Source organism: Centruroides vittatus, unplaced genomic scaffold, assembly GCF_030686945.1.
Source record: "Centruroides vittatus isolate TY-2023 unplaced genomic scaffold, ASM3068694v2 contig_89, whole genome shotgun sequence".
NCBI lineage: Eukaryota > Metazoa > Arthropoda > Arachnida > Scorpiones > Buthidae > Centruroides > Centruroides vittatus.
In genome coordinates, this window is record NW_027122580.1 from 1023944 (window position 1) to 1048814 (window position 24871).

At 43.0% G+C, this 24871-nt stretch overlaps 3 protein-coding genes across 9 annotated transcripts; all 3 read left to right on the plus strand.

Annotated features, from left to right (window-relative positions):
- The first annotated feature begins 4743 nt into the window (after nucleotides 1-4743).
- On the plus strand, nucleotides 4744-12862 carry LOC136983811 (smoothelin-like). 6 transcript variants are annotated; one of them, XM_067280669.1, is made up of 12 exons: nucleotides 4745-5034; nucleotides 5100-5181; nucleotides 5242-5425; nucleotides 7489-7581; nucleotides 8247-8322; nucleotides 8740-8919; nucleotides 9010-9192; nucleotides 9253-9330; nucleotides 10859-10943; nucleotides 12142-12229; nucleotides 12306-12457; nucleotides 12527-12862. In XM_067280669.1, exons 1-12 carry the CDS (start codon nucleotides 4914-4916, stop codon nucleotides 12648-12650), a joined length of 1446 nt encoding a protein of 481 aa, XP_067136770.1. In that variant the 5' UTR covers nucleotides 4745-4913; the 3' UTR covers nucleotides 12651-12862. The 6 variants fall into 6 exon arrangements, with proteins under 6 accessions (XP_067136772.1, XP_067136770.1, XP_067136771.1 ...); XM_067280670.1 differs by having other exon boundaries at nucleotides 12148-12229; XM_067280671.1 differs by lacking the exon at nucleotides 10859-10943 and having other exon boundaries at nucleotides 4744-5034.
- A 42-nt stretch (nucleotides 12863-12904) lies between these two features.
- On the plus strand, nucleotides 12905-17397 carry LOC136983825 (uncharacterized). 2 transcript variants are annotated; one of them, XM_067280692.1, is made up of 5 exons: nucleotides 12905-13012; nucleotides 15158-15279; nucleotides 15351-15488; nucleotides 16701-16811; nucleotides 16878-17397. In XM_067280692.1, exons 1-5 carry the CDS (start codon nucleotides 12907-12909, stop codon nucleotides 16992-16994), a joined length of 594 nt encoding a protein of 197 aa, XP_067136793.1. In that variant the 5' UTR covers nucleotides 12905-12906; the 3' UTR covers nucleotides 16995-17397. The 2 variants fall into 2 exon arrangements, with proteins under 2 accessions (XP_067136793.1, XP_067136794.1); XM_067280693.1 differs by lacking the exon at nucleotides 15158-15279 and having other exon boundaries at nucleotides 12914-13012.
- A 259-nt stretch (nucleotides 17398-17656) lies between these two features.
- LOC136983842 (centromere protein V-like) lies at nucleotides 17657-20962 on the plus strand. The gene is made up of 3 exons (XM_067280713.1): nucleotides 17657-17765; nucleotides 20558-20742; nucleotides 20814-20962. The coding sequence occupies exons 1-3, from the start codon at nucleotides 17662-17664 to the stop codon at nucleotides 20930-20932; spliced, it is 408 nt and encodes a 135-aa protein (XP_067136814.1). The 5' UTR covers nucleotides 17657-17661; the 3' UTR covers nucleotides 20933-20962.
- The last annotated feature ends 3909 nt before the right edge of the window (nucleotides 20963-24871 follow it).

Below are 24871 nucleotides of genomic sequence, written 5' to 3' on the forward strand. Positions count from 1 at the left end.
TCTCCTTTCTCCCTGGCGGTGCAGACAAACAAAACACAAAGCCATATTTTCCTATTACATTCCCGGCTGTTACACACGAAGGACGGAATTGCCATCGGTCAAAAAATGACTCCCGATATTTAAAAATTCTTAGACTCGGAGAATCTCGAATCGAGAAGACTTTCTATAGGAAACTGGTTCCTATTTTGGTATTACTAACGCGAAAAAAACCCAGAAAAGTCTGATTGGACAGCCTTTTTGTAGGTGCGAATCTGCGACCAACTGCCAGTGTTCGGCCGGATGGCCGAGCGGTAAAGGTGGCAGCCTACCGCTCTGGGGGACCCGGGATCGAATCCGAACGGGTCGAATAATCCCCAGGAATTTTTCGGGGGGTGGTCCGTTCGGATACGTCGGGCCCCGTCCCTCACCACCCGGTCGCCCCATTGTGGGCCTGGCCGAACCCATAATGGGCCTACTAAAAGAGGCTCTCTTAGTGCCCACAGGGCGGAAAGAGTTTAAAAAAAAAAAAAAAAAAAACTGCCAGTGTTCACTGGCTTTATTCACTGGATCACTGATGAGAGTTCTGACTAGAAACGATTAATTTATCTATATATATAAATGAGGATGTTTGTTTGTTTGTTCGCTATAAATTCCTAAGCTGTTCGACCGATTGCTACGAAACTCGGCAGTTACGTTTACGTACTTCTCAGATAATGTTGGAAATCCCATCTCAAAACATCGGTAAGATTTCTAAAAAAATTAATTTTTATCTAAATTTGATTCGCTGGTTTTACACGCAGCGCCATTTATTAGCAAAAATTTAAGTAAATAAACTAAAAATAATACTTACAAAAAAGGATATAAATTTATATATATATTATGTTCACTTAATTACTGCCACAACGATATAGCGCGTCTATTTTGTGCCACGTGATTACTGGCACAGATAGAATATAGCACTTGCCGGCCTGGAATCGAGTGTTACCCTGTGAAAAGTATTTAATTTTTCGCATCTAACAACTCGGGTTTCCCAACGGTACTTTCTTAATTCTAAAAAGTGCCCTCCAGTAGCGGAGCGTATTAAACCAACGGACACCGGTAGTTACTTAATCGTGGGTTCGGGCATTACCAATGAACTGGCCGAGTGGTGTTTTCCGGGTTTTCTTCACGTTAGTAACACCCGAATAGGGTCCGGCTTCCCATAAAAGTTTTTCCTCCTCGGCAGATCGCTCGCGTGTCGCGTTGCCGTAACCAGATAAACTAAACCAATTCTAACGAGCGATTATTTATTGTGACCTCGTCAATGCCTGGCTGCAATTATTCGTCGCAATGTTCTCAATTCTTTTAGTAGTGGTCTCGCCCCCGTACGTCATACTTTTTCCGTTGGCAACAGAGTCGTGCCAGTTATCTATGTAACTTCGTTCGGGGGAAAATTTTGAATCGAAGTAACGTGACCTCCGGTGAAAACGGGAAGTTTGTATATAGTTAGTCTGGACCTCCTGTCCCTAAGCTTTTCATCTATCAAACTCTGTTCTCGAGATTAAGAAAGAACAGACACGGGACGACAGTCGGAATTTATACAACTTTTTCAAATCGCAGCCCAATAATTTTTCTATAAATGCGATATCTTCCCACGTGGTTCGTACGATCTGTTGCCAAAATTTAAACACTTTGTTAGCGCGTAAAAGCAATTATTCTCGCATTTTTACGAGACTTTGTTATTTAAACAAGTTTTATACGAAGTCTTTCGGATGTTAAGGTTAGCAACTTCGCTCACCGTACCACGAGCCATCACAATCTATCCGACACGAATCACTTTTAAAATACTTATAGTAGACCGGTATTAATTAGTAGTCGTTGCCCATCCTCTCTATGTCGACGACTGTTTTTGCTCCGATTACTTCAACCCCCTTCTGCAACAGTCCCTTCTTCCCGTATGGTGGCATTCGAATAGGAAAATTATATAATACGAGGTTAACCAACCTGCACAAAATATGTTTTAAGTGGTTTTCGAGAGTGACAATTTTGAATATTTGGTCCGTCTTTTGAGAAATTTGATCGATTGGCAGATTACCGTTTGATATTCGGCTGTGAAGGTACAGTACAGTTTCACAGAATTAACATTAGAAAAAAATACGATTTCTTAACAAATTTACGATATATTTTCGATTGGTGTCTACTCGACTAACGAAATTGTGCCAATTCGTACCGTCCGAGCACGGCGATAAACGTGACAATGGTAGGCTAAAATAACCAAACTACAATTCTTTATTCCTCTACTGTACGCAACGTAAAGAACTCATACGTAGATAACCTTCGTAGTTATATAAATCAAATACTATAATATAATATAATAGAAGGGTTAGAAATACGAAATTATAGAAATCTTTGTTGTTATTTTTTCCCGACACTGCCGGGCTCACCCGTTAGTTTATTATAAACATAAATAATTAACGTAGTTCGTATTGTTTTATTTCAAGATCGAAGATGACGGTTATAGTACAGTTAGGTCGAACTGTACTGTTTGCTTTCGAAACGTCGCGGAGTATCGAAAGTAAAATCATTATTAAAAGTATTAATTCGCACGTATTTGAGCTATTTTATTCTAGATAACATTCATTCGTTTATGCAATTGTATCCTTAAAAGCATAAAACTAAGCGATAAAAGTAAAATAGCTCTATGGGAACCCCGGGGAATCTCGAGCTAGCGACCGAAAGTTTCGCCAACACCTCGCCGATAACGAGAAATGTTTAAGTTTAAAATTTGAGCTTTCTAGACCCGGTGGTTTTTTTCTCTAGGAGCGTCTGTAGCGTCGGACGAAGAGAAAAAAAGGAAAAAAAATACTTTCTCGGCCCCTTAGGGCCTATGCCCCTCGCTAAGGCACTGGCCCCGTTGCCAATGCATCGCTACGACTCCGTACGGCGGTAAACATTTGTCGGCGATGCCTCGTTCCGACAGGAATGTTGCGATTATTTTGGATGTGAAATTTTGCATTATCCATTATCTAAACAAAAGCATGGTAAACATATTTTGGGCCTGGGATTAAAACACTAATGTAATGCCAAGGGCGTCCGAAATATTGCTACGGCTCTGTCGCCATAATTTCGACAGCCGAATTCCATCGAAGTATGTTTCTTAGTGTTTAAAATACAGATACGAAGTGAAGCCTAAATCCGCAACGATAGTGCAAAATCTAACTGCCATTATTCCTTTAATCAACAATACGAAGAGAAAAATCGATTTTTACAGGTTTTACGTTCCTTGGAAGAAAATGCTGTAGAAATCATATAATGGCTCGCATCCGTTTAACTCGTGGTCGGGATACTATCGATGGTACAGACGCCGCCATCTTTTTCTTTCTTCCACCGTAACGGCGGAAGCGTAGAGCCACCCCGCTATTAACGAACACACTCTACGATCCGTTTACCAATAAGCTCGTTCGTTTACTTTAGAAAAATACAGTTTTGTCAAGTAATATACAATATCGTTTATTACGGTATATTAAGCCCACTTAATTGAGAATTCGTATTGTATATGTTTATACGTCGTGGCGTTAAAATATAAGTCGAAGGAAATCTACCATGCCGTAGAAACGAAACGATGGAACTAAAATTAGAAATAATGTTATCGAACCCGCCATAATTGTTAATATTAGATTTATCGAAGAGTTTTCTTTAATTCGTGAAATCCGTCGCCTCCATTCCGCATAATGTCGCGTGTTGGCGAAAACTTATTATCGCGCTCGGTTGACAAATTGGTGAAATCCTCGCCAGAGTAATTGCAAAGATTTTATTTTCGCGAAATCTTTTTGCTAAATGCCGCGACGGACTATAACCAGCTTATTTGTGGCGCGACGAAGTATACCGTTCGGAGTTTCGAGCCGTAAATAATGGCTTTAGACGTTTTATTTATTAACGTTATCGCCAGTATAGATGGCCATTTCTATATCTGACGTTACTTACGGAGTTGTAATTAAGAACAGCCGGAAAACGACCGGGAAAGGAGAAGGGAGAAAAATATAAAGGACAATCGAGATCCGGTTTAAAAATCTACAGTCGCCATGGCCGGATACGAAAATACAATCGATCCGATTGTTCCAATTATTAAGATCTACGTACGGTGTCGGAGGAGCACTCGACGGCCGACGTCGAGTGTCGAGTGCTTCTCCAAAAGAGACAAAAGACTAATTTCGGTTCCCATAATTCCCCGTCGAATACTTGATTTTTACTTCGAATTATGACGTATTAAATGCGTCATAAATTGAGGGAATCGGAATTTTTCGGTCGATTTCGATTTTGAATTTGGAATATCGCTTCGTTTTCCTAAGGAAGCGCTAAATCGAAGGAATTCGAGACGAAATCGAAAGCAAATTCGGTAAATGGCGCAAAACTTGCGTAATAAATCGGCATTCTAAAATAGTTTCTCGTTAAAAGACTACCGACGATTTTCGCAGTCGTCTAGTGTAATATTAAACCGTCGAAAGAAAATTATAACGCTTATCGTTTCCGTAATTCTACGCGCTAATTCCTTCTCCCGCTTTTAATTTTCTTTTTCCACCCCCTCTCGACCAACCGGCGCCATCTATCGGCTCAAATTTATTTTCACCAACCTTCCCGTCCATCGCCCGCCCGGACGGAAGGAGCGAAAAGCGGGTCCGACTACCGACCGCTGGCACTTCCGGGAACCGATCCAATTAAACCGGTCGCATTTCCCTTTCGGTGGCGATTTCCTCTTCCTATCCGCGGGGGGAACGGGCGGAAGAACCGTAAGACGATAGAGAAGCTTCGACGCGTAAGACCCTCGGACCATCCCTTTTGTAAACGTCCGTAGGAGGAAGAAACGGAGAGAATGCTCGGTCCGTAAGAGGAATTAAGGCGCTTCCTACTTCGTTATCGGAGGGATTAACACGCCAGCGAACGTCGTCGTCGTAGGAATGCGCCGAAAAAAAGGGCGAGCGACCGCCGTGGGCGATCGAGTGTCGACTGGTGTCAGAAGACGCCATGACCGTCGACCGGGACGAAGACCGCGGCGAGTACGACCGACTCAGACAATCGGTAAAAGCAGTTTTCTAATTCGCTCGCCAATTTTGCCCTCTTAATCGGAGATTCGGTGTTTTCAGTGGCTGACCGCGGAGGACTCGGAGGAGAAGAGGAGCATCAGGAAGAAGATGCTGGAGATGAGAAATCGCAGAGTAACCCGAGGTAAGTGACTTCCGGATCCGACTCGCTTTCCCTTCCGAGTCTGAAAACGACGTTTGGCAGAAACCGGGAAGACTTTGGATCGGAAAAGGGGCGGCGGACGGAGAAGAAAAGCTCGGCGGAAGGAGGAAGCGGAGAAGAGAAAACGAAGAAGGATGCCGACTCGAAGGCTACTCGAGGAGTCCGGGAAGGAGGTCGAGTGAGAAAGAAGGTGGAGAAGTTGGAAAATGTCGGCTGCGTGGAAAAAGTGAGTGGCTCCCGGCGGAGAACAAAGGAGTAGTGTCGACTCGGGATATTATTTCTTTCGGTCCGGTTATTTTTCCTTCCTCTAAATGGCTCGATTGTCTTTCCGAGGACAAAATCGAACGTTCCTCTTCGCGTCGCGCCGCTTTCCCCTTACGCGACGCGTCGGCGCGAGACATCGGACGACCCCGGGAGACGATAAAGCGGTGTTTTACGAGAATGGTCGGGTCGACGTTTGTCGTATATTTGGCAGCGTTCCAGAAAAATCTCGGTTTTCCTTATTCCTTAGAAGTACGAATTTGGCCAAAGGGGGACGGTCGACCCAAATAGACGATTCTTCGCCGACTTTGATCGGAACCCGCCGCTTGGATGGGTCGGGAGAAGGACTCTCCCTTTCGCTTCCGACCCTCGGCGTCGGAGCGCCGCCCGGGTCTACGAACGTCTCCGATCTCGCTCCTCCGCCCTTGGCGGCTTCTCTTCTAAAAAACCACAAAGTCTATTCTCGGCGCCTCCGACACAATTTGCAGCCGAGACTCCGCCCGGAGTCGGAGAAAGAAAACCGACGTGGGTGGCGACGCGTTCGTCCCGTCCCGATTAATATTTTGGCCGCTCCGACCTTTCCTCCCGATATAAAAGTGGCGCGATTCGGCGACGACGTCGGCAAACGGAGCGAGAGGGAAGAAGGACGAAGGGTCCGTCTCTGGATCCGGTCGTCGTTTTTCCCCTTCCGGACAAAGAGCGATAATTAAAATTGCGTTTGGCTCGATGCCTTCGAAAGGAAAAGATCCGCCTCCGCCCCACGCCCGCGCATCTTCTATACTTAGAGAACTTTCGGATCAGCGATTCTCCTCCTCCTCGCCTTATTTTCTCGGATTCGGGCCGCTTTCGAAACGTTCTAAAAGCGCCCTTCCTTCGGAACGTCGCCGTAAACAGACGGGGGCCAAGCGAAAGCGGCGCAACCCGGAGAGAAAGACCCGGTGTTGGGATATTTTTAACTTTTCCGTCGACGTCACGCGCACGTGCCGTTAGTAAAGTCCCAACTCTCGGCCTCGACTCGGACGTCGAAGGTATCGCGAGACGACGCCAAGACCGTCGCTCGGAGGTGAGTGCGACTTTTCTCCGCCGCGCGGGCTGCCTTCTCCGACCCGACCTCGCACGGGACGACGCCCGACTCTCGGATTTCGCCTCCGCGGCTTCGATGGGCGATAATCGCCCGGCGGGAAGCGATTTCGCTCCTCCGAAGCGGAATACGAAAAACCACGTCGACACCCGCCGGAGAAGGGCGGTCGGTTTCGCCAGCGGACTTAATCCCGAGGAACGGCGGAACTTCCGCCAGTCGTTCGGCCACCGGGAGTGGAAACTTCGGTAGAGTCCCGCTTCCCGGTCCGGCGTCCACCGGCGCGGGACTTATCTCGCCGTCACGTGACGGGGCGCGACACGATTTCGGCCACGACGTTTTTATTGGCGAAAGAGAGGCTGCGGGACCGGTAAATGTGGTCGGAGCGCCGACGGAAAGAAGCGAAGAGAGCGGTGAAGAGCCCCGTCTTTTCTTAGGTAACGTTTCGTAATCGCCCGATCTGGAAAATTAAGAAAAATAAACCCATTCGTATTTTTAGCCTTTTAATTTTGCCGGCCGAGCTCTTTAAAACGCGACGAAACCGGTCTATCGGCCACCGAACGGCGGCTTCCCCTCTAAGCCCGTCCGCGCTTCGGAGAAGCGGGAGAAGGACGTCTTCCGGGAGGGAAGGGTTAAAGGTGGCGGGGACCGGCGCGGAGACGGACGTCCCTTTCCGTCGCCGAGGTCGAACGTGGGACATAATTGGAAAATTCGGAAACTTTCGGGGCGACGTCTCTGTCAAAAGAGAAGGCGATTAACGTCGGACGGGAAAAGGCCGATTTGGAGCCGCTTCTCTCTCTCCCCGCTTCGTCTTTGGTCACGGCCCACCCGACCCTCGGGGACGGAAGACGAGCCGACCCTAAGCCGAAAACACCGGGAGACGGGTGGCGGGGCGAAGACGATCTCGTCCGTCTTTAACTAAAAAGGAGTTTCTTCGGGTCTCGTTCCAGTCGATCCAGGTAAAGAAGAAATCGCGCGAGATGTCGGGGGCGGACGGAGTCGATCCGAATAGCATCGAAGACGAAGTTCGGCTCTACGAGATGGTGAGTGACGTCTCTTTCCTGTCTTTCGTTTCGGTGGCGCTCCGTTTTCGTCCCGGCGGGTAACGCGATTGTATCGGAGACGGAAAAAGAATTAATTCTCGGATCTCGGTGGCGCCGAGAAAGGAGGAACGAAGTACTGTCAAAATCGGACGTTTCTCGTATCCCAGCCGTTAGAATACCGTATAAAAACCAACTTCTATTTTACGACTCTAAATTAATTTGTAAAATTAAATTGCCTATTAAATGGGGAGAATAACAATTGAAGGAAACTATTTGTTTGTCTAAAATGACGTCGTATAGCGAGACGGCTCTTCTCGATAAACTCGTGCTTATTTTTTATAAAAGGGACCTAAATGACCGTTTATTATCTTTATATTTTTATTTAAAGAAGCACCTTCTTAATTCCAATAAGCCCTGGTATTAATTAAAAAGTATTATGTATAATTATTCGTAATTTCCGTGGAAAGCTCGAGTATTTATTTGCCTGGGTGAAAAGTAAGCGCGCTGGCGTTTACGTTTCACCTATGACGTGTCTGCCTTTCGTCTTTTATCGACTGACTTAACAGTCGGAGCCGACCGAATAACCTTTCCGGTATCGAGAACAAAACGGAACGCCACTAAAAGTTACGCTAATCGCCGATAATCGAGAAAACGTTGATTTTTAGTTGGATGCCACCGAGGACTTCGACGAGAGGAAGAAGATCCGAGCCAGACTGAAAGAAGTACAGACCGCTCTCAGAGGTAAGTCGTCCTCTTCCGACTTCTTCCGCCTGGCCGATTAGTTCGAGAACCTTCCCCGAAGGCCGCTAGTCGACCAACGAATAAAACCGTCCGACGTTCGAAATGGATTCGTGCGCTGGCCACTCGGAGTTTACCACATTGCCTTCGCGCTAGTAACACCTAAATAGGGGTCGTTTTCCCTTAGTAATCGTTCCCGGGAGGCGTCCTCGTATCGTTTTGCCACCGACCGAACGACGAACGACAGCAAACCGTAAAAAAGCCCACCGAGTAACGAACGACAAATTAGACGATCCCGTGCCCTACCCGATCGAAGTTACGCCCGATCCCCTTCTTCGAAGGAGGGTCTTCCAGCCTGCGAGGCTCTCGTAGAAACGGTCGCCTGTTTGTGAGGGTAGATGTCTATTGTTAACTTTTCAGCCAAACGAGACGAAATGATGAGGAAGAGGGAGGAGGAGCGAGAGCGCGCCATTAGGGAGAGATTTCGAGAGGCGGCGGAACAAAAGAAGAGGACTCTAGCCATGTACGACCAGATGGCCAAGTCTTCTCCCGCCGGAGGTCCCAAGACCCTGGACGTCAACACCTACAAGAATGCCGACGGTGAGAATCTCTCTTCCGACTCCGTTTTCGAATGCGCCTCGATCCGAATTTTGCTCTTGCCTAAGTAAGAGCGAGGACTTTTGTCTGTAGGTACGGCTAAAGAAGCGGCGGTTCCCGCGCCCAAACGAGACCTGGTGGAGGAGGGCATTCAACAGAGGAAGAGGGAGGCGGACGAGAGAAAGAGGAAGATTTTAGCCGCCTACGACGCCGCCGCCAAGTCCGGCGCTCCGGGACCCAAATCCCTCGACATCGACACCTTACAAAAACCCGAAGGTAAGTTTTCTTTTCCGATTTCGATTTCTTTTCGATTTCCTCACCGTTTTCTCTTTACAGTTCCGGAACCAACTCCTGCCAAACCCACTCCCAGCTGCACTTTCGCCATGTCCGGTGGAATTCCTCAAATATCCAAAGGTACGATCCGGTCGCAAACACTACACCATTTTGCCCACGATTTTCGTGTCGTAAAACGTGTTTCCCGACGAGGAAGTTGGCCAACGTCGGCTTTCCGAAAACTTGGAAAACACGACTTGTTTCTACTACAGCCAATCGGCGAACGTCTCTCGATGGAGGCAGCCATTTTTATTTGGGAGTGCTGTATTAGGTAACCGGTGGTGGAAGGAGAATTAGTGTTCGCCCTCTCCACTGTCCGCCGAACGCGGTTGGCCATCGAAATCGTGTAGTGTTCGTCCTACTTTATCGACAAACTAATCTTCCTCTCAATCTTATTTTTGATATAAAAATTGACATTTTTATCCCTTTTCGTGTTTCACGCTGTAATAAACGAGGACTAATCCCATTTTTCGAGCTGCGATGTTCGAAATTTCAATCTTTGTACAAAATGAACGGTTGACTTGTCTGTCAGTTTCAGTTACAAGAGACAATAGCCAGGTTGAGGCCGAAGTTTCCAACGCGAAAACGTGTACGTCGGACGTTCGGTGCCGCTTTCCCGTAAGCCTAGAAGTTTGACAATGGCGTTTGGAATGTCAGTGTAATCGTGCTCGACATTCTAAAGGCCATTGTCTAACTTCTAGGCTTACGGGAAAGCGGCGCCGAACGTCCGACGTACACGTTTTCGCGTTGGAAACTTCGGCCTCAACCTGGCTATTAGTTTCCGTTGGCTAAAACAGAATAACCAGAAAACCAATAAGAGGTTTTCTTACGGAAAAGTGTCTTCTCCAAACAGTTTTCTGTAAGAATTTAACCACCATAGATCGATTCGAAGGCCGTTTTTTTCAAATTTGGAACGACATTTTCTGTTTACTTTCTTGGCTGTTATGGATATATTTACGCGAAAGTATTTGAATCGTTTGGCATTGCGGGTTTGTTTGCAAATCTCGAGGTTTTGAGACCCCTCGAACCAAAAAGTAAAACGTAAAATAAAAAGTAAAAGGGAAAATATTCCGTGTGTTTGTCGGCAGGATGGAGTCGAGTTTAAGAAACGAAATTTGGCATCGATTTTATTAAATTTAGGTGGTTAAAGTTCGAGGGGGTGAGGAGGTAGAGAGGGGTCATATATCTCGAGTGGCATCGGACTTAATTAATGAAAATTTTAATCGTTGTTGGCATTTACAATATTTTTAAAAACTCATCTCTACCCTCAAAATTAAGCTTTTTACTTTTTTTATTATAACTAATAATATAAGAGTTTTCTAAAATAAAATCTCAGAATAGCCGGGAAAGTTATGCAACTGGTAGTTGGATTTTTATACTTTTGTACTTTTGACATTTTACAACGCAAATATTTATATTAACGAACGTCAAAAGTACAAAAGTAGCGTACATTTCGTTTTTCCGATTCTGCGAAACTGATCTGGAACCGAGGATTTAGTGGACATTGCGCGTGGACTTTCCGCAATGTCCACTAAAAATCATTTGGAAATTTTTCGGAAGCGACATTTTTTATGTAGAAGGGTGACGACGCCGTCGAATTGTTTTTCAGAAAACCAGGCTAAAACGTCGGCCAGGTCCAAGTTTCAGCAGATGGACGCCAACGTGGCCAAACCGCAAGGTGTCAACAGACCCAAGTAAGTTCCTCCCCGAGAGTGCTTTCGCGGATTTCTCTCGGTCTTCGCGAGTCCGACGTAATTCGAACCCGAATCTTAGGGTATCGAAATTCCTCGTCGCGCTTCGTCCCGGACGAAGAGCTATAGTCGAACTCCATTAATCTGGGTGCGCCCGAATAACCCAAAATCACGAATAATAAAATTCGAATCTATGTACCGTGTTTTTATTTATTTGGCAGCACGAACGTTTTGTTTTTAATTAAAGCTTTCATCTTCATCTAATGCGCAAGTAATTACATACCCATATCTGTTCTAAGGATATGGCACGTTTCCTCTAGCAGCCATTCTTCTGACCAAAGAAGAATTTTAAACTAAAACCGGTGAGGGACGAAAATAATCCGCAACCACTACACTTTCTGTGTCCGTACTACTAAGTTCTTTAAAATTGATTTATACGTACGCGATGTACAATTTTCAATGATCCCGGTTAATAGAACTCCGATTAATGGCGTTTCTGCCGTTGTCGTTACGTATTCTCAATACCCAGTTAGGGTATTGAGAAGGCACGACGACAAAGAATTGTGTGAAAGAGTGTCTAGCGGTTTCTCCGGGATGAAGCAATTTCGACCCGATTGGAAGAGGATTTCCATAGGAGAGAATGAAAGAATAATCGATAAATTTGCTTTCAAAAACTATCGATGATTTTCGTACTTTTAATTTAACAAATAAAACTACTTTCCTTTGCCATCTGTTAACTCGTCCTTTTCGTTTTTTCTTCCGACCTCTATCGACGTTCTCCCAACTCTTCCCTCGACCTCTGTCTCCTCTTCTTCTCTTCCGAAAGTAAGTAATGTTCCTCTTTCTTAAGCTTCGCTAATTTCGATCCGCAACCCTATATCGGGGTGCCCAAACTTCTTAACTGCCGACACCTTTAAAAATCGGATCGACTCCCTCTTTTTTGCTAATACGATTACGATAATAATAAATCCGACGAGCCGCCGTTTCCGTAGAAATGATCTATTTACGGCGTCCCGAAATGTCTTACGTTATAACCTATCGTAATAATAATTTTTAACGAACCTCTCCCGAATACCTTAGTAACTTCTGGGGTAGATATCGATCGCTTCGGAGACCCCTGCTCTATACGCAATCCGCGCCCTTTTCTAGTTACTCGACGAGATTAGAGCCGAGTCTCACCAGTTTCCGTATTCCGAATTAGCTTTAGAGCCCCCGGAGTGGGTCGAAGTGCCAGCGATGTCAAGGAGATGCTCCTATCCTGGTGCAAGAATAAGACTAAAGGATATCAAGTAAATCTATAATAAATTCTCCTACGTTGCCCCTCTTTTGTTTTCCTCTGCAGAAATCGTCTCTTTCGTTTTGCAGAATGTGGACATCCAAAATTTCTCGACCAGTTGGAACGACGGAATGGCCTTCTGCGCTCTCATCCACCACTTTCACCCGGACGCTTTCGATTTCAACGCTCTCAACCCGAAGAACAGGAGGAAGAACTTCGAATTGGCCTTCCGAGTGGCGGAGTAAGTTGGGCTTTTCGGGTGGCCAGGGAGATTCGGCGGAGGGATGTCACGTGATTTTTCCGTTTTCAGAGAGAAGTCGAACATCGCTCCGTTGCTGGACGTGGAAGACATGGTGCTGATGAAGAAACCCGACTGGAAATGCGTCTTCACCTACGTCCAGAGCCTGTATCGTCACCTGCACGATCTGGACTGAAGCTGCCCGTTCCTTTTCGTTTCTCCGGATTTTCCGAGAACCCGACTTTTAGGAGGTTCTTGCACATTGTTTAACTTTTTATCATTTTTTTACCGTTTTTTGCTGCGGACTAACGCCGTAAACTATTTGTGAAATCGAGTTTTTATAATTTGCGAATGGGATAGAATGCGCTGCCGAAATCTGTAAATATGGAAATAAATCATTATCGATGACGTTTCTCGTCTCTCTCAGTTAAATACATTAACAATTGACAACAATGCCGTTTCGGATATTGTCGAAGACACGAGACATTCGAATGAAACTTCTTTTCTGTTTCGGCATTTTTCTTCTTTTAAGCATTTCGAAGGGGAACGAAGATGCCGGTAATATGCCTTTTCTATAAAAAAAAAGTAGCCTTTAGATGTTATTTTGCCACAAAACATCCGATAAACTCCGACAAAACCAGTTTCCGGAGGCGGGAAAAGATCAGTTTAACACGATATCCGTTACGAGAAAGAAAATTGAATTGCGTTTCCTTTTTTGTTTTCGGGACAGAAAGAAATCAAACTTTTCACCAGGAGGTTACTTTAACACTCCCTCTTACTTTTCTAAAGCGTTTTTACCCAACAATCGAAGATCTGTTGACCCGTGACGATATCGATTTTAAATGCCGATCATCAAAATTCACCGACAAAACGACGAGCTTAATAATTAACTTTGGCAAAGGAAACTGACGAAGGGACGGTAGGAAAGGGGTCGCGATACTATTTGCGTCATCACTCAAATTACGAAGTAGAATACGTAGTAAATACGAATTGGGGAATGTAACGCCGGTGTGAACTGGTGTCGTTTGTTGACGTCACATTAGATAGTCTATACTACTCTATAGCCTCCGTTTATTTTTTCGTTAACGAAGATTTTGTCGTCGCGAAAACAATTGAGAAACGTAACGGCAATAATTGAAAATAGATACTGTACTGTCCTCTCGTAGTCGGGGCCATCGAGAGCTGGCACGAGCCCGGTATACAGAGGATCCCTTTTGCTATTTAGTTTTGAACAAACGAAATACTTAGAACGGTGCTTTATTACTAAATAAGATTTCATTTTATTTTTTGTTAGTAAAAATAACATTAACTTATAGGGTTAAGAACCAGTACGACCCCTAAGTTTTCTCCCGGCCGGAGAAAAGTCCCCAGTTCCTCTCCATCTCGACGGCCCGTACATAGTGTCCGGTTAAGGATTTTAAATTGAAATGCAAAATGCACAGGGTTTAATAGATAACGCGATACTCCCGCCGAGTAACGCTAACGGTCCCTTCGTCAATCCGATTCCAACTAATACCATTCCAAAATGCCAACCTCGAACGGGACCTAATCACAGGGCCGCCATCGATTTCTTGCTTTAAACACGCAAGCAATGTTTACATTATTAACTTTAACACGAAAGTTTTGCTAATAAACAATAGCCTACGTATAAAAGATAAGAGGCCACTTTTTAAGGTCGGTGGAAGAAGGTCGAAAGACGACATTTAGTTTAGAGCAAGGGCGTACGCACGGAGGGCAAACGGAGCACCGCCTCCCCCGAAATCAAATAAAAAACTCCCCCATTTCCAAAAGTCAGATAAAACATAATCTTAAAAGAGATCGAGACACCCACGACCGCGACAGTATTCTAAAATATACCCGTGGAAAAACCCAAAAATTAAATTAAAATGTATTGATATAATTATTTGTCTCCGAGCTTTGCTCCCGTGGAAAATTTTCTGCCTACGCTCCCGTTCACAGTCCCCGTTTGGCGGTCGAGAATCGAGGCGACAAATTACGGATATGTTACTCGATCGCCTCTCCGCCGGCAATTCTTCGTATAAATTTCTATATGCCTCGTCATTCTTTTCTACGGGGCCGACCGACACATATTCGTAACTCGCGACGAGTGTAAGGCTGCGTTTATGCCGTCGAGAGGGAAAAACCAAACGAACTAAGGTCGCGCCAAGTACTTTCCTCGTTTTCCTTCCAGTCGCCTTCGCGCAAAAGCGGGAAGGAAAAGTCCGATGAATTTTACAACGAAATAAAGTTACAGAAAAATATGAAAAATAAGCGAAACTATATTAATTTAATTAATATAGTTATAGGGTATAGTATAATATAGCGAAACTATATTAACATCTTGGTTTTATTTGTGGCCTTCCCGTGTTTTTGCAGCTTTTCGAGCCATTTTCTTCGCATTCTACCGACGACCGGCGTGCCGCAACGTCGCCGTTGTGTCGATGTTGTTGCGCGGAATAGAAGAGAGTAGAGAAAAATACGGAAAGTGCACGAGTCGAACTTTCGAGAACCGGAGAAACTCGTGCATTCCGTTTCCCTCTTCCGCATAAAAGGCAAGACATGTACGAATTCAGATTGCAAAGGTTCTCTTTCGCCCGTTTTCCCTCTTCTCGCGTCTCGTAACCGCAGCCTAACGCGCGACTGTTGGTCGAAGCTACTTCTTCGCATCGAAAATCGTTTTGAAATGCACCTTTTATGTTTAAGCGTCGGCGACGGACACCTTCGATGGCACGAAGAAAGAAGAAACGAACGGGATCGGGCGTTGTGATCGAACGGACGATTCGACTAACCGGGGGGAAGAGTGCTTTCTCCCGCCAATGACGAAGGTATAACGTTTGAAACGGACGTATCGGTCCCGCTAACCAATTAGAATCTTATACGAAAAGTTTATTTCCAGAACTCTCGAAATCGGCATCGGAGAATGGCCGTGGACGAGAGGCGAATTCGAGGATTTCCATCCCCGTCACGCTTCATAAATTTCTACAATTGCGTGTTATCGCTTGCCTCCTCGTTATTCATCTATTCTCTTTTCAAAGTAAGAATGGCGAAGCAGAAAATAGAGGACGGACGAACGACCGTTGGGATCGGGGCCGGATTTACATAAAAACATTTGGGGCCGGTGCCCGGGGCCCCCACAAAACTATGTTTAAACGTAATTTTTTTTTCTATTACTGCGACAGCCTAGCGTGGCCTAATCACGAGGGCCACGGGCAAAGAAAAACAAACCCGGGAAAAAACCTACGAAACAGAAAAATTTCGGGGAAAAAATTTTACATAGGTGTTTTTCAATTAGATGAAAATAATTAGTTTTACACAATAAAATATACGTATGTTTACAATAACCTTAGTTTTAAATGAAATTTACAACTTCCTAGTTAAAATCTAGTTGAAAGTATAGTATTTTGTGTAAATTTTTTAAATCGTCAAATTTGCCTACTCCTTTGCCTACCCCAGCGAATTTGTGCCCGGGGCCCCTGGATTGGTAAATCCGGCCCCGGTTGGGATTTCCACTAATTCGATTAAAGAGATCCGGTCCGGATTGGCCAAAGAGTCTGGTTTCGTTAAGGGGTGTTTTATCGAAAGGGCCTCGCTATCGCTCGGATTTTGCTTCTCTTTAGAGTCACTCGATCACTAAACCAATCACTCTTTTATTTAGTGATTGAGTGAATTCGTCGTCTCGTGTAGGTTGGTTTCCCGCGCGAAACTAATGCCAGAGACAACGCTTAAAATAAAATACATTTATAAAGATTTTCCCGTTAAAACTTGCTTTTATCATTAGGTCGAGAAAAGGGAGAGTGATGTCGAAGATTCTCGATGTTTCAACAATTACGTAATCGATAGAAGTATCGATCGACGTTAAAATTCGGGAGATAATACACGCGCGTAAATTCGTTATTGAGAGACCAATCCGTTCTATCTTACGTAGGGGTGGAACGGGAGGTCGATACCATCGCTTCTCTTCTTTCCCCCGATATAGAAAGGTTGACGGAGGAAAGGATTTCTAATTGTTTGTTTAGTTATGGCAACGCAACACTTTGGGCGATCCCGGGGGGATGCCTTCCGGGAGGTCTTTTTAAGGGTAACTGGCATCTAGGCGTTACGGACGTAGAGAAAACCCGGAAAACTCCACGTGGCCGGCCCGTTCGAGCCAGGCGCGAATCCACGACCGAACTCCCAGTGTTCGGGGTACGAAGACCGCTCGGCCACTGGTGAGCCCGGATTTCTAATTGGTTTTTTTTTTTTACAGTGGCAGGGAGCGGCGCGTGATCTGGAGTCGCCTCTTTCTCCAATTCATCTTCGAGATCCGACGTCGAGAGGAAATGGCAGGGAAAAAGAGCGGGTCGGAGAAGAGACCGGAGTGAGAGTCCTTCTCGGATTTTAGCCGGGTCTTTCCGCAGAATCTCGTTAATCGTTTGTCATTTAGGAAAAGGTGGAGACAAGAAGGAAGAGCCCGAAGGACGGTATCTCCCTTCTAGAAAGCGCAGTTTTCGAGACGGGATGTCTCTTGGCCCAGGTAAACCAATTCTCCAAAGGAATCTAATCCCTTTTCTCTTCGATTTTTATAATTACGATACTCGCAATTGCAAAATACAGCTGAAGAGAGAGTGGAACTATTGCGCGGATCTCTGGTGGAAATCGTCCCATTTATCGGAATTTTTCGGGTAAGAGCCGATCGAACTTCTCCTCTCGGGACACGCGTCTTTAACCAAAGAAAGCTGCATTCTCCCTCAGTGAGAACCTCTCCGAACAGTGGAAGGACGACCGGAAGTCGGCAGAAGTGTTTCGCGAAAGATTCGCCCGATTGTCCGAGAAAATCGAAAGTTTAGAAAATAGAGTGGCGAAATTTAATGGTTCGGAAGGCGCCGTCGACGAAACATCTACGATTTAGTTATTTTCGATTCGATTTATATAAAAAATTAAGTTTAATTTTAATACAATTCCGTCAAACAAAAGAGTAACCGATCCGTAGTTATTCGATAAAAAGCGTACCGTCGTTTTCCGAGAGATCGGTCGACGTAAAATGCCGCGGATTTCTCTAAACGTCGACGTTTAGAGAAATCCATTCGAATTTATGAAAATCGACATTCCGGGCGACGACGAAACGAAGAAGGAGAGTGCAGTGGTCGAGTGGGGGCGCAATTTATTACGTAACGTCCGGCGGATTCGTTCTCGGCTAAAACCACGTGACTCCGAGGAAGGAGAGAGAGATGGAGGAGAGACAAGAACGTGGCGCGCGATTTGGAGGATGTCACTGCGGAAGCGTTCGATTCGAAGTGCGGACGCCCGATGTGGTCAAGGTGGTGATTTGCGAGTAAGTAGCCCGGTCGAAACCGCCCCGGTCTTTTCGCCCTCGAAATTCGAGCTAAACGAAAAATATTCGGGGAGTGAGGGAAGTTTGTGGCCGCGCGTGGCGCGAAGAGAGAAGGTCGGAGACGAGTTAGCGACGACGGGTTCGTTAATCGCCATTTCTCGGCAAAGTTACCTTCGGTCGCGCGAAAGACCGAAGATCCAAAGTCGACGATCGGGAATTTGACCGGTAGATAAGTTCGTTTCTTTCCGTCTCGGTTTTTACCACGCGGAAGAGACGGAAGCCCAGATTTTGCCCGACGATTGCGGCAATTGCGTCGGGCGATTTTGGCTCGGGTCGTTCCGAAAACCGAGGAGTTCTCCCTTTCTGATATTTTCTGTTTCGGCGAGTAAACGATAGACCGTGACTATCGGTCCGTCTTAATGCGCGCTTTCGTCCCTTTCGACCACGTCGTTAACCGGCAACTCGTACCTAAGTTTAACTAAAATCGAAAAAGAAAGCGCATTAAAAGTTAATTTTCTAGTAAAAGAATCGATCTGGAACGTGTACCACCCCACCACCCTAGCTAACCTCCAAGCTATTTCGAGCCCGAAAACAACGACGGACTCGCCAATCGTAAATTATTCGGCTACTTTAGTTCGGTTCGGCATAATTTTCGACTACGGCCAAAACTAAGCGGCCTTTTAACGTGTATTATAACGCGCTAGCTAGCCCCATAGTTCAATCGGCGTTAACTGGCATAATTAAAAATAAAATCAAAATGAATTAATTAAAATTAAAACATTGTTTTTAAAAACCGTTTAAAAGTCGTTTCGAAATTTTTAAACTTACGTTATTTGTGTGTGGCGGTATGGAATTTAAATATTTCGTGTTAGAACGGTAATTAAAATAAAGCGCGATAACCGTTTAACCGCTTTTCGCGGTTAACGCGCGTAATTAATTAGGCTATAGCAGGGGTCCCCAACCTTTTTGTACCTAAGAGCACATTCTAGAATACCGGCCGGACGGCGGGCGCCATTTATTTTTTCGAGGCGAATTTATACTTGGACATAGTTAATAATACATACACATAATGTACAGAAAACATTTAATTCCAAAAATGTAATAAAACATACACCAGACTATTAACAATAATTCTTACAAAACAATGGGTACAAAATCTACAGAGTATAAAAATTCTTTATAAAAAGTATAAATCTGAAAGTAAATGTGATTTTTGGCATTGCATTTCGTTGGCCATTGCTTCGTAATTAGGAGAGTATGACGATGATATTCCTGCTCGTAAGCGATCGTCGAGGTGTTCGTCCGTAAGTCGTTATCCGTACTTTGATTTTACGATATTCGGAACGGACCGGTTTATTTCGTGTCAGGTATGGGAAATTTGGTCGGTGAAGATTTGGCGGAGGGGAAAAAGAGATCGGTCGCATTTCGCTTTGCGCTTTTATCTGCGTTGGACGCCATTTCTACTTTCGAGTGGTTAATCGTTAAAAACGAAAAAACTGTTACGTAGCATTTTATTGAAAACCGAAATCTTTTTATTTTTATCGTGGTTTCGCAGCGGCGGGCACACGTAAAACGATCGGCGGGCGCTGTGGTGCTCGCGGGCATAGGGTTGGGGACCACTGGGCTATAGGATATAATAACCGGTTTAAATCGTTATTATATCCGATAACCTAGTTAATTAAGGGCGCGACGCGCGACAAAATTGATCGCCGACGGATTTCTCCAACCGGCCGACTTAATAAATAAATGGATTCTTGATAAATTAATTTAAAAAAATAAAACCCGATTCTATGTAAAAATTTTAATCTTTGCGACAAAATTTGAACAACGCGACGATCTTAGAGGGGTACGCGATAAGAAAAACGGCGATTGTAGGCGAGAAATATCCTTACTAAACACTCGGAATGAATTCGGAAAAACATTTCTCCGTAGCTTATTTAACCGCGGGTTAAGCGTGAAATTTACATCGACGCAACGATTCTACGTAATAAGACCCAGGGAAATATCCACGCGATATTTCTTTAGGTTCCTTCCGGGCACAAAATCGTAACTCCGAGTCCGAACTTTTTTCCCTAACCGATTCCAGTTAAACGAGTTCCACCGTTTTGCCTTTTCCCACCAGACGTATTACTAGTAGAAAAAGTATTATATGAAAGGTTTATTATCTGTGGAAAAAACGGTATAAAAATTCGGTTCGTAGCGTAGAGAATGCGTTTTGACAGGCGATGGATTTACGAGAATTTCGCTTCGCCTTTCTTCTACGAAGAGCGGAAGATCTGGAATTTCTCTCGTATTTCGAGACAAAATTATTTTATAACTGTTTTGTGATGAAATTTACGAAGTAATTTATTTTTATTGTCGAAATTGTAAAGAGGATCGAACCGTACGAAACTGTCAAATACGACAAAATATTAATAAAACCACGGAAACCTTTAGCGGCCAGGAAGTAAACGGTTTGTTAATTAATGCGAATTTTAAACGAACGTCTTCGGGCAACAGAAAATAGAATATGACAAAATAGGACGAACCGGATGACGACGCGAAGAATTCGAAATTATACAACGAAAACACGAATATTGACTTAAACCAGATCCACCCGAATAAAATACTTAAACAACGAATACGTAGGCTATAAACTAAATTTTGTATTTTGACGTCGACTCCGGGCATTGAAAACGAGGAAAAGTACCGTTAGAATTGATACGAGAATCTTTCGAGAATGTATTTTTCTTTGCGCGTATAGACTAATTAATATCGGCAAAATTCTTATTCCGGTAAACTTCCGTTTTCAGCTGCAGCATTTGCGAAAAGAAGCGGTTGCGACACTTCGTAGTGGAAGAGAAACATTTCCGTCTGCTTCGAGGAGCCGACAATCTAACACTGTACACCTTCAACACCGGTCGAGCCAAACACTACTTTTGTAAAACCTGCGGGGTCGAGAGTTTCTACAGACCCAGATCGAACCCCGAAGGAGTCGGTAAGTACCCGCATTCGTCCTTGGGAACTACAGGATTATTCTCACAAATTTCTACTTCGTTATAATTCTAGGAGTAGTGTATCGCTGTCTGGATTCGGAAACGCGACCTTCCTGCCAAAAACTAACCTTTCGTGGCATCGAGTGGGAAAATGAAATGAAAAACTTCGATTCTAGTAATTTGTTATCGTAGTTTTTAAAAAATAAAACGAATACAAAAATACCGCCACGTTTTACGTTTCGCGTCGACCGAATTTCGGATATCCTCCGACTTAATTTAATTGAAACTAATGAAATAATGCGCGCTTAATTAAATGTTAATTTTTATTTCAACTTTGTTCTAAAGAGGACGGTCGAAAATGCTACGGAAAATACACAACGTCGAACGTGAAATCTAAACGTTCTCTCAAAGTGGTTTTCGTCTCGGTTTAACGCCCGTAAACTCCGTGCATTTTTCGTCCAGTTTATAGCTTACTATAGGCGAAATCGTAGCAAATATAAAATTCGTCCGATTTAACCTATAATAAGTCTCTATTTTTTTGTTTTTGGCTCCTTCCGTCCTATAGGTACTACGAGGCTTTATTTTCAGTCGATTCATTATAGACGCGGACAGGTCCTCAACGGGCAACTGGGTGACGACGGACCGACCACCCCCCGAAAAATTCCCGGGGTTATTTGACTCGTCTGGATTCGATCGATCGCGGGTTCTCTCGAGAGGTCAAATACTTTAACCGTTTGGCCATCCGGCCTTCGGTTTATTTATATTAATATTACTAAGCGGGGGCGGATCTACATAGAGACTAATAGGGTTTAAGTCCTGGACCCCCCGAATGTCGAGGGCCCACAAAAATTGAATTATTATTATAAATTTTTAATACGTTTTCATTAACAACGAGAACTCGTCGTATAGTAAAACGTAGTTAATATTAATTATATAATAATAACGAGAATTTATATTATTTGTATTAAAAAAAGAATAACGGGCTCGTTAGATCGTTACTTCCGATTGGATAATAGAACGTCACGTGGTCACTATGGAGAGCTTTTTTAAAAAATTGTTTGCTATAGAAGTGACACCATGCGGATATCTTTTTTTTTAATTTTAACTTTAATGAATTAAGTTTAAAATAAGTCATTTGCCAAAATATTAAAAAATGCAACTTAGGGAAATTCGGTCATCGAGCTCGAACTAAATGAAGTCTGCAACGTAAGTGCGATCGCCGATTCCGATTTGATAAAATATTTCCCCTGTAGCTAATATTTCCGCAAAATAAGTAGCCTATACTTTCCGTCAGAACATAAAACTGGATCGAAGAAAAATTGCAGGAGTTATAAGGATTTCACCCACGGCTTTTATATTATCTATATAAATAAAAATGTAATGTTCGTTTGTTCCTAATAGCTAATCTCCGAATGTTCTTCACCGATTGGTTTGAAATTTAGACACAACGTTGCATTCGAATACGCGCGTTTTTATATAATATAAATGTCGAAATTCCCCCTCCCCCACAAAATTAAGGCTTATGGTGAAGAACTAGGCTTCTATTATACTATTTTAGATGCGGTTTTTTTTTGCGTTTTTCATCGAGTTTTAATAGGGTACGTCAAGTGAATGTACACTAAAAAGGGATTTTTCGAAACCCCCCCCGCGAGGGAAGTGTTATACATTTACAACAGATACATTTTGAACCACGGCAACGTGTGGCGGGTACTGCTAGTTATTAATATAATGTTGATATCGGTGCCCAAGTCATTTGGAAAGAAAAATATTTTCAGTGGAGGAACAGTAAGTGTCATCCTTCGTACACCGGTATTGTACTTTTTTGTGCGGCAAATAAAATTGATCGATCGATTGTCATCTTTCGTAGTCCGTTCGTACACCACGATTTCGTGGTCGAGTCGATCTTTTTTAGTTCGTCCACCGATAATTTTTTAAAATTTTCTAAGTTTATACTTATTGTGCCGGCAAAAAACTTGTTTATTAAAAAATATTTAGGTTTTCAAGCGCACACTTGGTGGTGCGTTTATTTCATTACTAACTATTTCAAACTGTTTCCTTTTATACAGCCGAAGGAATTACGATCACATTTTATACATTTTAAAGCAACGGTGAAAGGAATCGATGTGTAGAGAACGCACTAACAAGTGTACGATTGAAAACCTAAATATTGTTCTTTAAAAATAACGTTGTGCACCATACAAAAACAGTATGCAACGAAGTAATTCTTCACGTCACGACTCGACTTTCGACGCGGCGACGATTACACCACGTCCCCGATATTACGACTTTCCACAGCAAAATGATTACGAATGTAATACGTAAGTATGGAATGAAAGTATCAGATTTTATTGCACCGAAATGTCTTTCGTGTAAAGATAAAACGGTAATAATTTGAAAACGACTGATCTACGCGTACTTGACGGCAGTTGCTGTAAGGTTTACACCTATGTTTTTGGGAGATTCTATTAAATACTAAATGAAGCTAGAATTATTTAAATGTTCGTCAGATAATATTTAAACAAAAGATAAAAGCAGAGGAATACAAAGTTTAATCTTCGTTTATGATTATCGATTACTAAGATAATCGGTTAATGTATTTTAATAGGTGAGTAAATTCGATTTTGAATTTGGTTAAGTGATTATTTAAAAAAAATGCCAGATTGTGTTCCATTTGCCGAGATGTTGGCGTGGACACCGCAGCAAACGGAATTTAACTTCGGACAATAGATTTAAACCAGAAACGATTAATCGGTCGACGATGGACGTTCGTAATCGTAAACTTAATTAAAATTTACTATTTCCAAACGAATTTTAACACGGGAAGTTCTCGACCAAAATGGAGGATGCACGATTTAACCGAAGGAATTTTATTCGATAAATTTGGATGGAATATGTATCTAATTTCAGATCGAAAGTTATTTAATTTAAATCGATATTAACGTTTAAATATTGCGAAAGTAGAAATAACCTCGCGACTTACAGATAAACATTTTTCTTATCGCAATGAGATTATCCTAAAAATTCCTTTATCTAAATATTTAACCAGGACAACAATCGTGTCGTAAGTCAATAGATCGATAGATAAGTGCCTGACGAATAAGCTAAATCCTTTTTCCGCACAAAACATTAGAAATAAAGACCAAAATAAAAAAGAAATTATTCTGACATTTCGCTTCGTGTAAATTTTTATTCCGCCACATTTTCCTACTTGACATTTATATTCGCATCTATTTAATGTATACCTGCATATTTAATTTTATATATATATATATAATACAGGTAATCCCTCGCATAACACGGTAGTTCGAGTACCGAGATACCTCCGTATTTCTTTCATTTTACGAATGGTTGCTTGCCTACAGCTTTTTAAAAAAAATTAATAGCACTTATGTAAAAATGTTTAAATAAACTTTATTAAATACAAAGATTAATCTATAAAAACAAAACACAGTGGGTGTTAAAGGCTGAAATCTGAAAGCGACGACAACGACAGCCAGTTGATAGTAAAGTTTTTCCTCCTTGTCCTAGCTTTCCTATCTTTTTCATTAAAGTAAACCTGACTAAATGCGTGCACGCATTTCAACACGCATGCTTGCTCGAATAAAAAGAATCGAATAACGGAGTTTACACTTAAAAACTGTGAAATTTTGTACCGAGGTTTTCCCAAACCCTGTTGTACGAGGGATATCTGTACATTTAATACTATACATACAAGATTTACATTATACATAGATAATTACGTAATGTATATTTACATATATATAATTATATTTGATACGTGATTTAAAGTTCTAAATAGTAAGACGTTGCTACGCTATGCGTTTAAAAATATATCTAAACACACTTTCCAGTTATCGAACTTCAGATAATTATAAAAAAAATAGTAGCGGTGATAACAAAATATTTGATTATATCTGTTCTACTCGAAATGAACATTACAGAGTACGTAATTAAGGTTTCCCACTACACACGATTTTTCGGTATAACGCGGTTCTGAGGAAATTGCTATTCGGCGCTGCACGGAGAATACCTTTTCCTCGTTCCTTTACTTAATTCGACAATTAATTAGTCATTGGATAATTAGGCCATCTTTATTATTACTTGCTTTGCAAAAACCATGCCTAAAGAGAA